The sequence below is a fragment of the Cnephaeus nilssonii genome, assembly GCF_951640355.1.
Source record: "Cnephaeus nilssonii genome assembly, chromosome: X".
In the NCBI taxonomy this organism is placed as follows: domain Eukaryota; kingdom Metazoa; phylum Chordata; class Mammalia; order Chiroptera; family Vespertilionidae; genus Cnephaeus; species Cnephaeus nilssonii.
Window position 1 is genome coordinate 104,930,763 of NC_137071.1, and position 12,668 is coordinate 104,943,430.

At 39.1% G+C, this 12,668-nt stretch overlaps 1 protein-coding gene across 3 annotated transcripts in view; it reads right to left on the bottom strand.

The window, feature by feature from the left end:
* Positions 1 to 7,522: 7,522 nt before the first annotated feature.
* LOC307095242 (integrator complex subunit 6-like) overlaps positions 7,523 to 12,668 on the bottom strand; it is a 74,173-nt gene continuing 69,027 nt past the window's right edge. For 2 of the 3 annotated variants that reach the window (XM_079764455.1, XM_079764454.1), the window contains 3 exons: positions 12,097 to 12,468; positions 11,143 to 11,236; positions 7,524 to 10,776 (listed from right to left, as the gene is read on the bottom strand). In XM_079764455.1, the coding sequence (XP_079620581.1) occupies positions 10,668 to 10,776; positions 11,143 to 11,236; positions 12,097 to 12,468 (575 nt within the window). In that variant the 3' untranslated portion in view covers positions 7,524 to 10,667. Of the gene's footprint in view, positions 10,777 to 11,142; positions 11,237 to 12,096; positions 12,469 to 12,668 lie in introns of all 3 variants that reach the window. The other variant, XM_079764456.1, reaches the window with a different exon arrangement.

Sequence of the window (12,668 nt, forward strand, 5' to 3'; positions counted from 1 at the left end):
TACCTCTTGAGGCTCATCTGTTGCCAGAAACAGGTTTTCACATAATTTAGGGTGGTTCCTCTTGGACTAAAATGTCACAATGTACACTTATCATCTTTTTTCTTACTTAGTTATTGCTTATAAGAGTTCCATTAGTAAATATGTTTAGGTGTCTTGATTTAAACTTTAAAAAAATAATTTTATTGATTTTTAGATAGAGGAAGGGAGAGAAACATCGATGTGAAAGTGAAGCATCAATTGGCTGCCTCCTGCATGCCCCTTACAGGGAATCTGGGATTGAATCTGCAACCCTGGCATGTGCCCTGACTGGGAATTGAACCAGCAACCTTTTGGTGCATGGGACGATGCCCAACCCACTGAGCCACACTGGCTAGGGCTCTTGATTTAAACTTGTAAAATTCATACGCTGTGTAACATTCTAGCCCTTGAGTGATTATGAGATAGTGCATACACCAAGACTGAGTTTTATCTCCTCTTCATATTTGAGAAATACTGAAGGTTTATTTTTAAATATATCTTCAGAATATAAAAACTCTTTAAATTGCTTGAAGGAGTACAAAGACCTCTAGAGGAAACAATTGGTTGAATTTTCCATCAAGGAAGCAACAAGGTGGGTGCAAAAGAGGAGCTCTCCAATTTTTTAACAGCTGAGGTGAATCGTGGGCACAGGCCCTGACTTGCTTTTCTCAAACCCTGGTCCTCACTCAGAGTTAAGGCTGTCACCACAGTTATTAAGGTTGATATTATCTGAGTCTGTTTCATTCTTCCAAACTCAAGATTTCTATTCACACCAGAGTTTGAGATGGGCATTGACCCTGAATTGACACACTATGTATTTGTTATATTGTCACCCTGAAAATACATTTTCTATTCCCATGTAAATTCTAAGCTCCTCTTTCCATTCCCTACAGTGCCTCCTACATCATAGGTTCTTTGCACATCTTATGGCTAATGACTTGTCTCTTTACTTTTAGATTTAGAAGAAGACACTTAATTCAGTGCCTTGAGAAGTTACTAGAAAAATACATTCTGACCTTTTTCGGAACAAAGATAATTACACCACAAACATGTAATCCTGTTATCCAAATGATTCATGAGAAACAAGAACCAGATTGCTAAGGAGGTATGGGCATGGTCTTAGGAACTCAGAGAGGCTTCAGTTGGAACAAGAAAATGGGGAACTTAGTCCTACAGCCTTAGGAAACTAGACCTGCCAAAAACCTGAAAGAGCTCAAAAACAGTTTTCTCTCTGAGACTCCACTTAATGACCTTTACTTTGTCATTGTAAGACCCTAAGCAGAGAGACCGATTCTATAAGGAATCCAGTTTTCCTTTTGTGGAGTACAGTCATACTAGTGTATAGCTCTTAAGAGCATGGGTAATGGAGTAAAGGACACCTGGATTTAAATCTGATTTTAGCTGTGAACCAGTAGTCTTACTTTTGGCAATAACATGACTTCTGGAGGCTCAGTTTTCTCAGGCATTAACTGGAAGTCCTAGCCTCATGAGGTAATTGTGGGATTGAAATAAGAATGGAGTAAGAAGCCATAGCCAATCTTGGCCCATTTTACATGCTCAGTCAATGTTTCTTCTCCTCAGGATTGGTGCTGAGTGCATGGCCAAGTACCTAGGAGATGCTCTGGTGTAGAGAGAAGTTCAATGTGAGTCATTCACTTCTTGTCAGTGATCTACTTTGGAGAATATGTAGAGAGCAGACCCCCTCCCACACACACACCAGGGGGCACAGATTAGCTGAGGGAGTTTCAGCACTTTTTTAGACTTTTTAAAAAAATTGATTAAGGTATTACATATGTGTCCTTATTACCCCATTGCTCCCCCCACCTCACTCCCATTCATGCCCTCACCCCCTTGGTGTCTATGTCCATTGGTTGCACATTTTGACAGGATAGTATTACCTGGGAGTCCTCAGAGCTCACAGTCTGAGGCAGAGGCAGATGAAAATTAGTCCATTCCTCCCCTGGGAATTACTCTCAAGGAGGAAGAGTGAGTGGAAAACATTCTGGATTTAGGGTCATGTGGCAAATAGGAACCAATGGGGGACTGTGAGTCTGAGTTAGCCTAAGGCTGTAGAGTCTGGGGACAACACTGAAGGAATGAAAAGAATCTGGAATTTACTAGTAAGATAGACCTAGTTCTAAGTAGTTGCTTCAGGTGTATCCTCAATTTGCTCTTGACCTGGGGCTTAGGTTTGCACACCTTTTTGTAAACTGAGGTTCTTGATAGCATTGACCTCCTAGGTTGGTTGAGAGAATTTATTCATTTGGGTAGACCCATGATGGTGGCAGAGTAGGTGGAAGTTACACTCACCACCTCCCAGAACAAAACTGGACTTAAAACTAAAATATAGAACAATTTTAATAACCAATTGAAAACTAGCTGAAGAGAAGTCTTATAACCAAGAATTTACAGAAGAAGCCATATGGAGATGGTAGGAAGGGTAGAGCTGTGAAAAGGACTGGCTCAGCAGCCAAATGGGGGTGGGGGCTAAGAATCCGGAGGGATATCTCAGCTGCAAAGGTTCCTCCTGAAAAATCTAAAATTTTTCCCGAGGAGTGAGGGATTTCAACCCCACACCAGGCTGCCCAGGGCACCAGAGGCAGGAAGAGAAGCCCACATAACATCTGGCTGTTAAAATAAGTGGGATTCTGTCTGCCAGGGAGAGATGGATGTCTGCTAGAAACCCAGGCAACTTCTTCTTTAAAAACTTTTTAAATAAATATATTATTTATGAAATCCCCAAATAATATACAATGCAATATTAGCCATAAAAAGAAGAAAATCTTAACTTTTGCAACAACATGGATGGATCTAGAGGGTATTATGCTAAATGAAACTAGGCAGACAGAGAAAGACAAATACCATATGATTTCACTTACATGTGAAACCTAAAACAAAATAAATAAACAAAATGGAAACAAATTCATAGATACAAAAAGGGGGTGGTGTTGGTGGACTGGATGAAAAAGGTGAAGGGATTAAGAAGTATTAATTAGCAGTTTAAAAATAGGCATGGGGTTGTAAATATAGCATAGTAAATATAGTGTATAATATTGGTGGTGTCAGGTGGGTAGTAGACTTACTGGGGATCACTTTATAAGTTTTATAAATGTCTAATCACTATGCTATACACCTCAATCTAATATAATGTTGAATAGCAACTGTAATTGAAAAATAATTTTTTTTAAAAAAACAAGAACATCTGAGTTAGGCTTCCTTCCAGGGCTGAAATTGTGCACCCAAGAAAAAGATCCCTCTGCATGACTTAGATCAAGTTCCCAAGATAGTGTCCTCCCTTAGGACTGAAAGAGACCAACTTCCTTTCCAGGGCTGAGATAGAGCACCTCAGAAATAGCCCCACTCCCCACAGAGTCCCCGAGGAACCACCCACCACTGGGTTAAGGTAGTGCACCCATGTGAGAGCCCTCTCCCAGAAAGAGTCACCACATTCATATTGAGCTTGATGACCAATGGAAGTTCTGCTTAGAGCAAGCATACAAGGATGCCCCCCCCCCCCGCCACACACACACACACAAAGGTTGAAATCTAGATCTGGCTGGAGTGGCCCAGGTGTGATTCAATGGATAGCAGAGAGTTTTTGAGGTGCCACACCAGTGGAACTAGCTGGAAATCCACTGTCTGGAATTAGAGATATATCATGCAAGGAAGAATGCCTTTGCCCAGGGCTGAGAGAGTTCACCCAAGGAAAATTCCCTTCGAAAACATGACTGAGATAGAGCGCACTGGAAAGAATGCCTCATCGCAAGGCTAAAATAAGGGACACAAGTAACCCAAACAAGAGATAGAGTACTCGAGGAAAAGTATCCTCACCCCCAGTGTCGAAATTCTCACTTTGCTGGAGGAGCCTGGCAGAAATTCACAGAATGTCAATAAGGTTGTCATTGTGCCACACCAGTGGAACGTTCTAGAAATCTGCCTTCTGGAAGTTGCTGGAAATCTGCCTCTAAAGTGTCTAGTAATGTTGTACACAGGGAAGTAAAAGTCTCACCAGAAGCACTCGGATATATTATTGCCAAAGGAAGGTGTAAGGGAAGCTGCTGGCCATGGAGTGATCCTGGCCACCATGCCCGGCACTAGCCAGGCTCCGGAGAAGCCACGTGAGATGACAAGCCCAGTGGTGAAGCCTGGTGCTCAGCTGGAGTCAGCAGTGCCAGCATACCTGAACTAGGAAGCAAAACTTTTCCCTTTCCCTGTCTCTGCTGCCCTCTAGTGAACAATCCTCATTAACCACTGCCACATGAGAAAAATTTAAAGGGAGGACCCAGAACATTTTTTACAAAGCAGGAAAAAGGAGTGAATTTGGAGCTTACAGGCAATACAACCAGCACACTTTATTAATAGATTAAAAGAGGAAAGTCATGCGATCATTGCAATGAGTGCAGAAAACACATGGGATAAAGTGCAATAACTATTTATGAAGAAAAATCTAAAAGTATTTATTAAGAAGGGTATATAACAGAAATCTATAACATGCAATATTCCTGGGTGAAAAATTGGAAATGTTCCCTATACGATTAAAAAAAATCCACAAGACAAGGATGTCCACTGTTATCTCTTCTATTCAACACTGCATTACAAGAATTCCTACCTTGCCCTAACCGGTTTGGCTCAGTGGATAGAGCGTTGGCTTGCGGACTCAAGGGTCCCAGGTTCGATTCCGGTCAAGGGCATGTACCTTGGTTGCGGGCACATCCCCAGTGGGGGGTGTGCAGGAGGCAGCTGATCGATGTTTCTCTATAATCGATGTTTCTAACTCTCTATCCCTCTCCCTTTCTCTCTGTAAAAAAATCAATAAAATATATTTTTTTAAAAAAAGAATTCCTACCTTGTACCTTCAGGTAATGAATAGGGCTATCCACAGAGTGAGATCTCAGACTATTGAATTATTAACAAATCCCAAGAACAGTGCTTTTCAGGGAGTCACCAGGCACATCAAGTAGTGACAATTGTCTGAGAATAGAGATGCTGGGAAGCTCCAATCAGTTTTGTCCTCTCCAGTAGCTGATAGGTTGCTGGCGTTCAGAACTACTCTAGAATAGAGGTCATTGGTTTCAAGGCTACCACGGAGCTGAGAAGAGGAGGGAAAGAATAGTGCAAGTTACAACATCCCAGCATTCACTGTTGTATTGTTATCTAGCCATTTTACTTGAATAAACACTCTTCAGGTTGTTGCAAACATTTTGTTAATTACAAGAGTTCTGAAATGCTTATTTTGACAATATTTGCCAGTGTTCCCATTGTTTTCATGCCAGAATGGATTTTCACGGGTCCTTGCTCCACCAATCCAGAATTGCTTCTTCATATATACTACATTTTAAATTAAGTATACATCCGATGAAATAGACTGTAAGTTACTTATACTACTTCTCTTTTTGTTCTGAAGGAAACTAACATAGGCAGTAGCTGCATGCTATAATGAAATACCTAAAGAAAGGCCTTACATGTTGCTTCTCAAGCCAACTGGTTTTAGTGAATTCAATATGAGGATATGAGTGCAGATTCAGAGAGTGTATTATTTTTTTTTGTGTGTGTTGTGTGTATTAGTTTTTATTTTGTGTAACACATTATCCAAATTTAGTGGCTTAAAAACTTACCCCAAACTTAGTGGCTTAAAATAACACCCATTTCTTAGTTCACAGTTCTGTGGTTCAGAAGTCTGAACAGTTTTGAGTTGGTGAGGTCTTAAAAGGCCAAAATCACAATTTTAGCCAAGCTGTGTTCTCATCTGGAAGATGTAGGATGGAATGTGCTTCCAAATTCATTCAGATTATTGGCAGAATTCAGTTTCTTGCCATGTGGGACTTAAGTCTTTGATTTCTTGTTGGCTGTTCACACAGCAATGAATGAGTTTCTGTTGCTCTACATTTTCACCAGCATTTGTTATCAGTGTTCTGGATTTTGTCCATTCTGTTAGTAGTGTAGTGGTATCTCATTTTGTTTTAATTTGCCTTGATGACATATGATGTGGAACAGCTTATACCTATTTGCTATCTGTGTATCATCTTTGGTGAGATATGTTATCTTTGGCCCATTATTTTAGTCAGGTTATTTGCTTTCTTATTGTTGAGTTTTAAGAATACTTTGAATATTTTAGAGAGTTGTCATTTATTGCATATGTCTTTTGCAAATATTATTTTCCCAGTCTGTGGCTTGCCTTCCCATTCACTTGACATTGTCTTTTGCAGAGTATATGTTTTTAATTTTAGTGAGGGTCCAGCTTGTCAATTTTTCTTTCATGGAGTTTGGGTTGTGCTTACAGTATCATATCTAAAAAGTCATCATCATACCCAAGATTATCTAGGTTTTCTCCTATGTTATCTTTTAGAAGGTTTATACTTTTGCATTTTACATTTAGGTCTATGACCAATTTTGTGTTAATTTTTGTGAAGGGTGTAAGGTCTGTGTTTACATCATTTTTTGTTTGCATGTGGATGTCCAGTTGTTCCAGCACCATTTGCTGAAGAGTCTATTTTTGCTTCATTGCATTTCCTTTGGTTTTTTTTTGTTTGTTTTTTTGTCAAAGATCAGTTGACTATTTTATGCGAGTCTATTTCTGAGTTCTCTATTCTGTTTCATTTCTCTATTTGTTTATTCTTTTGCCAATACCACACTGTCTTGATTACTATAGTTTTATAATATGTCTTGAAGTTGGGTCGTGTCAGCCTCCAAATTTGTTCTTTTCCTTCAATATTGTGTTGGCTATTCTAGATCTTGTGCTTCTCTGTATAAACTTTAGAATCAATTTATTGATATCCACAAGACAACTTGTTGGAATTTTTTACTAGAATTACATTGAATCTATGGATCAAGTTGGGAAGAACTGACATCTTGACAACCAAAAGTTGTTTTTTCTCTCAGTTTGTCCACACTGAGCATCCAGCAGCTTGTACATCATAGTTCAGGTTTTGCTACCCTGGCACTGGTTCTCATGGTGGTTTCTGGTCATGAGGCTCTGCTCCAGTAAGTCATAACTCCCTGTTATTTGTCCGTTTGTCTTTCCAATATTGGGGGCAATGGTTTACCCTGCTCTCTCTTCTCTTACAGATCTAAGAAGAGTTGATTTTCCAGTCTGCCGGAGCCTGCCGGCATCAGTTGAACAGTACCTGCAAGGGGGGTGAGGATGAGAAATGACAGACAGAGAACAGGATGGGATCGGGAGGATGGAAGCACTTCCCGCTTGCCATCCTGAGTTTATTTTTCTCCACACTTTTATACAGGGTCAGTTACATTCCATACATTACATCATTCCTATAATGTGGTAAGCGTGATTATACCCCTATGTTTAAGGTTTCCTACTGACCTTTACACAAAGCTCCTTATCTTGTCTAAGATCCTAACGGCTATACCTATGCACACACCTCTGACGCCACCTAAATTCCTTACCATCATATAGTCTAGCCATGCTTCTTGCTGAAGGGTAATTACGCTTATACATTAACTGTGCTTAAAGGTTAACTAAGCTTTAGGGGGATGAGTGTGTGATTACTAACTATTGTGCTTAGGGGTCTCTAAGCCTAAGAGGGGGGCAGGATGTATGACTAACCTTGGGAACAGGCAGACCACTTTGTGAAACCTGCCCTCTCAGGACTTTGTCAACTGAGGTCGCTCCCGACACCAGTCTGTTCAGCCTTTTACCTGTTGTTGAGTTGGAGTGTAGACTTCTGAGCTCCTTACATGTGGGTCTGGAAACCATAAGTTAGTGATTTAAAAAAACGATTATTACATCTCATAATTTGGTATGTCAGGAATTTGAACAAGGCTGAGATGGGCAATAATTCTGCTCCATATAGCATAAAGTGGTTTCAGATGGAAGCTGGACTACTCTAGAGCATTTTGTTGTGTAAATAGCACATAACATTTGCCTTTCAAAAATGTGCAATTCAATAACCTAAAATACATTCATAATGTGTAATCACCATAAAACTATCTGGTTCGAGAACTTTTTCACTATCTTAAAAGGAAACTCCATTAATAGTCATTCCCCATTTTCCACCTCTCTCCAGCCCCTTGCAAAGAGTTATCTACTTTCTGTCTATGGATTTGCCAGATCCTGATATTTCATATAAATGGAATCTTACACTATGTGGCCTGTTTTGTCTGGCTTCTTTCACTTAGCATAATGCTTTTGATGTTCATCCATGTCGTAGCATGTATCAGTACTTCATTCCCAGCAATGTATGAAGGTCTCAATTTCTCTACATCCTAAACACTAGTTATTTCCCTTTTTCTTTTATTACCATCCTAGTAGGTGTGAAATGGTATCTTATTGTGGTTTTGAGTTGCATGTCTCTAATGACTAATGATATTGAGCATCTTTTCATGTGCTTGTATGCCAGTTGTATATGTTCTTTGATGATATATCTTTTCAAATGTTTTATATTACGAATACTAGACTCTTACCAATGCATGCTTTGCAAATATTCTCCTATCCTGTGGGTTGATTTTTCATTCTCTGATAGAGTCTTTGATGTACAAAAACTTTTAATTTTGATGAAGTCAAATTACTTGTATTTTTCTTTTTTTGCTTATGATTTTTGTGTCATATTTTAAAAACTACTGCCAAATCCAAGGTCATGAAGGTTCACTACAAAGTTTCCTTCTAAGATTTTTATGATTTTAGCTCATATATATTTAGGTGTTTGTTCATTTTAATTTTTGTATATGGTATGAGTCGAGGGTCCAACTTCTGTTATTGATTTCTAGTTTGACTCCATTATAGCAAAGAAGTTACTTTGCATGGATTCAATCTTTGAAAATTTGTTAAGACTTATTTTGTGGCTTAATATATGGTCAATTTTTGAGAATACTATGAACACTTGAGAAGAATGTACTCTGATGTTTTTGGGTGCGATATTCTGAAGATGTCTTAGGTGTAATTGGTTTATAGTGTCATTCAAGTCCTCTATTTCCTTATTGATCTTCTGACTAGTTGTTCTATCTGTCACTGTGCTAAGCCTAAAGATGAGGCAGAGGTGAAATCTTACAGTCTTCTCAGGTCTCTTCTGACTCTGAGTCTTGCCCAGGGCATGCACATGGTTTTCTAGTAACCTAGGTATACATGGGAGTATTTCAAAGCCCTTATTCTCCAAAGTATCTCACTCCCCAATTTTTTCTCCCAGGATTTTGGCATGTCTACTGTTTTTTTATAAACAGCAGCAGCTTGTTCACTTGCCTTTCAATATTTTTGAGGACCATTCTCCACATAGCTGATGTTCCACCTTAAGAGAGTTTGGAGTTAGGTGAAACAAGCAATCAATCCCCCTTTATCAAACCTTCAGGGAACCCCCAAGATAGCTTCAAACAGACAAACATAATTCCTTGGGAATAAGGTCCACTCTCCTCCCTGAAGAATCAGGGACCCACACTAGGAATGCAGGCTGCCGTCTTCAAGACCACTGCTATACCAGGGAGGGGAATGGGGCAAGAACAAGTGAAAATGCCATAAGACTCTCCTATCATGTTTCAATGGCCTTTCTCCTGATTCAGCATTTGCTTGGTTGCTATGAACTTTTGACTATCTTCCAGAGTTTCAATAAAATTGATTCTGACAGTCTCCCCGCCCCCCCCAACTCCCCAGTGTTTTTAGTGTTTCTGGAGAGTGATTGACCTCCAGAGTACTCTACACCATTTGCACCAACATCATTCAATTCTATGAGTGACATTTGAAGTTTAAATCCTTATGTTAACACCTTAATTGAACTGTACTTTTTTTCTGGAAGGAATAACAAATCACAAGAAAGACAAAACTAGAAATTTCTCTAACATTAATAAACTTGTGAAAATCAATAAAAGGATTTATTTCATATATTCAAAGTCAAAATCTCTTTGTATGCATAATTTTTTTCAAATTAATACAAACGTAACAATACTGCTCCATATAAACCTTTATATAAATATTAAAGGAAATAATACATACTTTTTCCCTTAGTGCTTTCAAAGCACAAAATGCACAAGTCCACCTGAAGACTTACTGTCATCACATGCAAGAACAAATGTCAGGGGTTGGGGCAGCCTCAGGTGCACTTTGTAATGTCTCTAGACAAAATAGAAGAGAGTTGGAGGTAGATTGTTTGGTGACTCTCCCTGCCCCCCCTCCCACAGAGAAATAAATTACCCGAATAGCAGCTTTTTTACTCTTTGATTCAAACTGTCCTGAATACGTCACTGTTTAAAAGGCACAGCTGGAAATTGTTGAAAACATTGTTCAGCAGACACAAGATTACCAGTTGGACTCTGAACTTCTATTCTTTCTAAAGGACATAGTAAGAGCACCAAGTAGTGCTCTATTTACATGTGGGCCCTAGTTACTCTGGAAATGCCCATATGAGTGAACCTTTATCACCTGTGGTAGGGGCGACAGTGTTTACTGAATTTAACCTGCTGCATTAATAGCATTACCTAACTCAATTGGGAAAAGAAACAACACAAATTAATACTTTCAGAGAAAATTCTTAGGGCAAAAGCCAGCTTTTACTGCTAGAATTCATAAAATATAAAAATTTACACAGCTTTTTCTTAGCTTGTGGAAGGCAATTCCCTTGACTAAAGCATTCTAGGAAGCTTCAACAATATCCTGTTCCATCCTACAGCACAGAAAACTTGTCCTTTTTTTCTCCTTGGTCTTTGCATTAACATGAAGATCTGCTGTTGATGTGATTAATGTTGTTAAGAAGGTGGTGGGAATCCATTTTTTCTAGTGCCTTCTCAAGGTACTGGATTAAGACTCGTCTTTTAAACCTAAAAATAAAGATAAATGTTATTAACCAATAGATACTTAAAGCACTATGATATGCAAGGCACTATGCTGGATACAATTGGAACTGACAATGGACATAGAGTAGAAATGTCTCCTCATGTAAAGATAGGGTTTAGCAAGTGCTAACAGTGCCACTTAGGGCCCAAGCCCACTTCAGACTGTGGTGAGTCTATAAGGCTCCACAGAATAGGATAAATGAGTTGGACTCAGGTATCTAAATGCCTCTGAAGAGATTCAACCATGAGTGAGGGCCAGGGTTTGAGCAAAGCATGGCAGAGCCTATTCCTCCCCCAGTCCTGTATTGGGCCCTAGTGCTTAAAAAAGAACAAGCTCCTCTTTACACCCACCTTGCAGCTTCCTTGATGGTAAATTCAACAAATTGTTTCTTGACTACAAGAGGTCCTTGCACTCCTTCGAGCAAAATGAAAATTCTTTCATACTCTGAAGATATTGAAAAAAACTTTAGTATTTAAAAAAAAAAGTGAATGGGAAATAAAATTCAATCTTTACACATCCTTAAGCCATCATTTTTCATGGGTGGAAGTTAGTTATAGTTTGTTTTTTAAACATTCAAATCAAACCATCTGTGCATATCTACTAAGGAAACACTTATAAACACTAATCAAATGTGGTAGGCTGACTAATGGTCCCCGACACTGCCCATATCCTAATCCCCAAACTTCTGAATATGTTACCTTATATGGTAAAAGGGACTTTATTTTGAAGATGTAATTAAGTGATGGATCTTGAGATGAGGAGATTACCCAGGTTTGTGCATGTAGGCCCAAATAATTACAGACATCCTTCTAAAAGGAAGGCAGTAGAGTTAGAGTCAGAGAGAAAAGATGTAAGGATGGTAGCAGAGGATAGAGGTTTGAAGGTGGAGGAAGGGGCCATGATCTAAGGAACACAGGCAGCCTATAGAAATTGGAAAAGATAAGGAAACAGATTCTTTTTAGATTCTCCAGGAGGAATGCTGGCCTTCCAAAACCTTCATGTTAGCCCAGTGAAAATCATTTCAGAATTCTGACTTCTACAACTGTAAGATAATATAGTTTTAAGCCACAAAGTCTGTGGTAACTTGTTATAGCAGCAAAAGGAAACTATTACAATTAAGTAAGGCGGGAGAGAGAGAAAGGTGTATTGCATCTTTAAAGTTAAAGCAAGAGGAATCACTTTAAATTGTGTGAAAACCCAATGCTTCCCCAAAATGCACCGCAAGAGAGCTTGAATCAACTCTGAATTTTACAATGAGAGGGACCTCCCATTATATGATTCATAGATGTTCTTTCACTACTTACTTCGTCCAAATTTTCGAACTTCTTTCATTAACTGATGTTTTATATCAGCATTGATTCCTTGTGCCATAGCAGGAGTTATCTGCAATGTATTTGGCACAGTTCTGAAAGTTGTTACTGAGACTTTCTGATCATCTGCGGAGACACTGCAGTTTTTGGTTCCTCCAACAAGTGCATTACTACAAGGTTTGTTAATCAGGACATCTTTCCTTAGACTAGTGAAGTCATCAGACAGAGAATCCAATCGGTTGGGTGGAATACCATCTCCTGTCATATTCATAAGCTCTGGTGCAGCAGATTTTGACAAGAAGCCATCAGGTAGGATTTGACCATTTTCCATCTTCTCCTCATGGACATCATGAGTGACAGTAGCATCTGGAAACAAAATTAAGAAGCTGAGCTGTGACGTAGGTGTATTATATCAGCTCCGCAGGTAGACCCCAGTGCTCCTCAGTTTTGAGGAAATTAGTTGTTTCATAAAGCAAGAAGAGGTTACCAGATGGAGTCTGAGACCCTTCAAATTGAACTCAGGAAGATAATACAGCTAATCCACTTTATTTTCTTCATGGCACTAT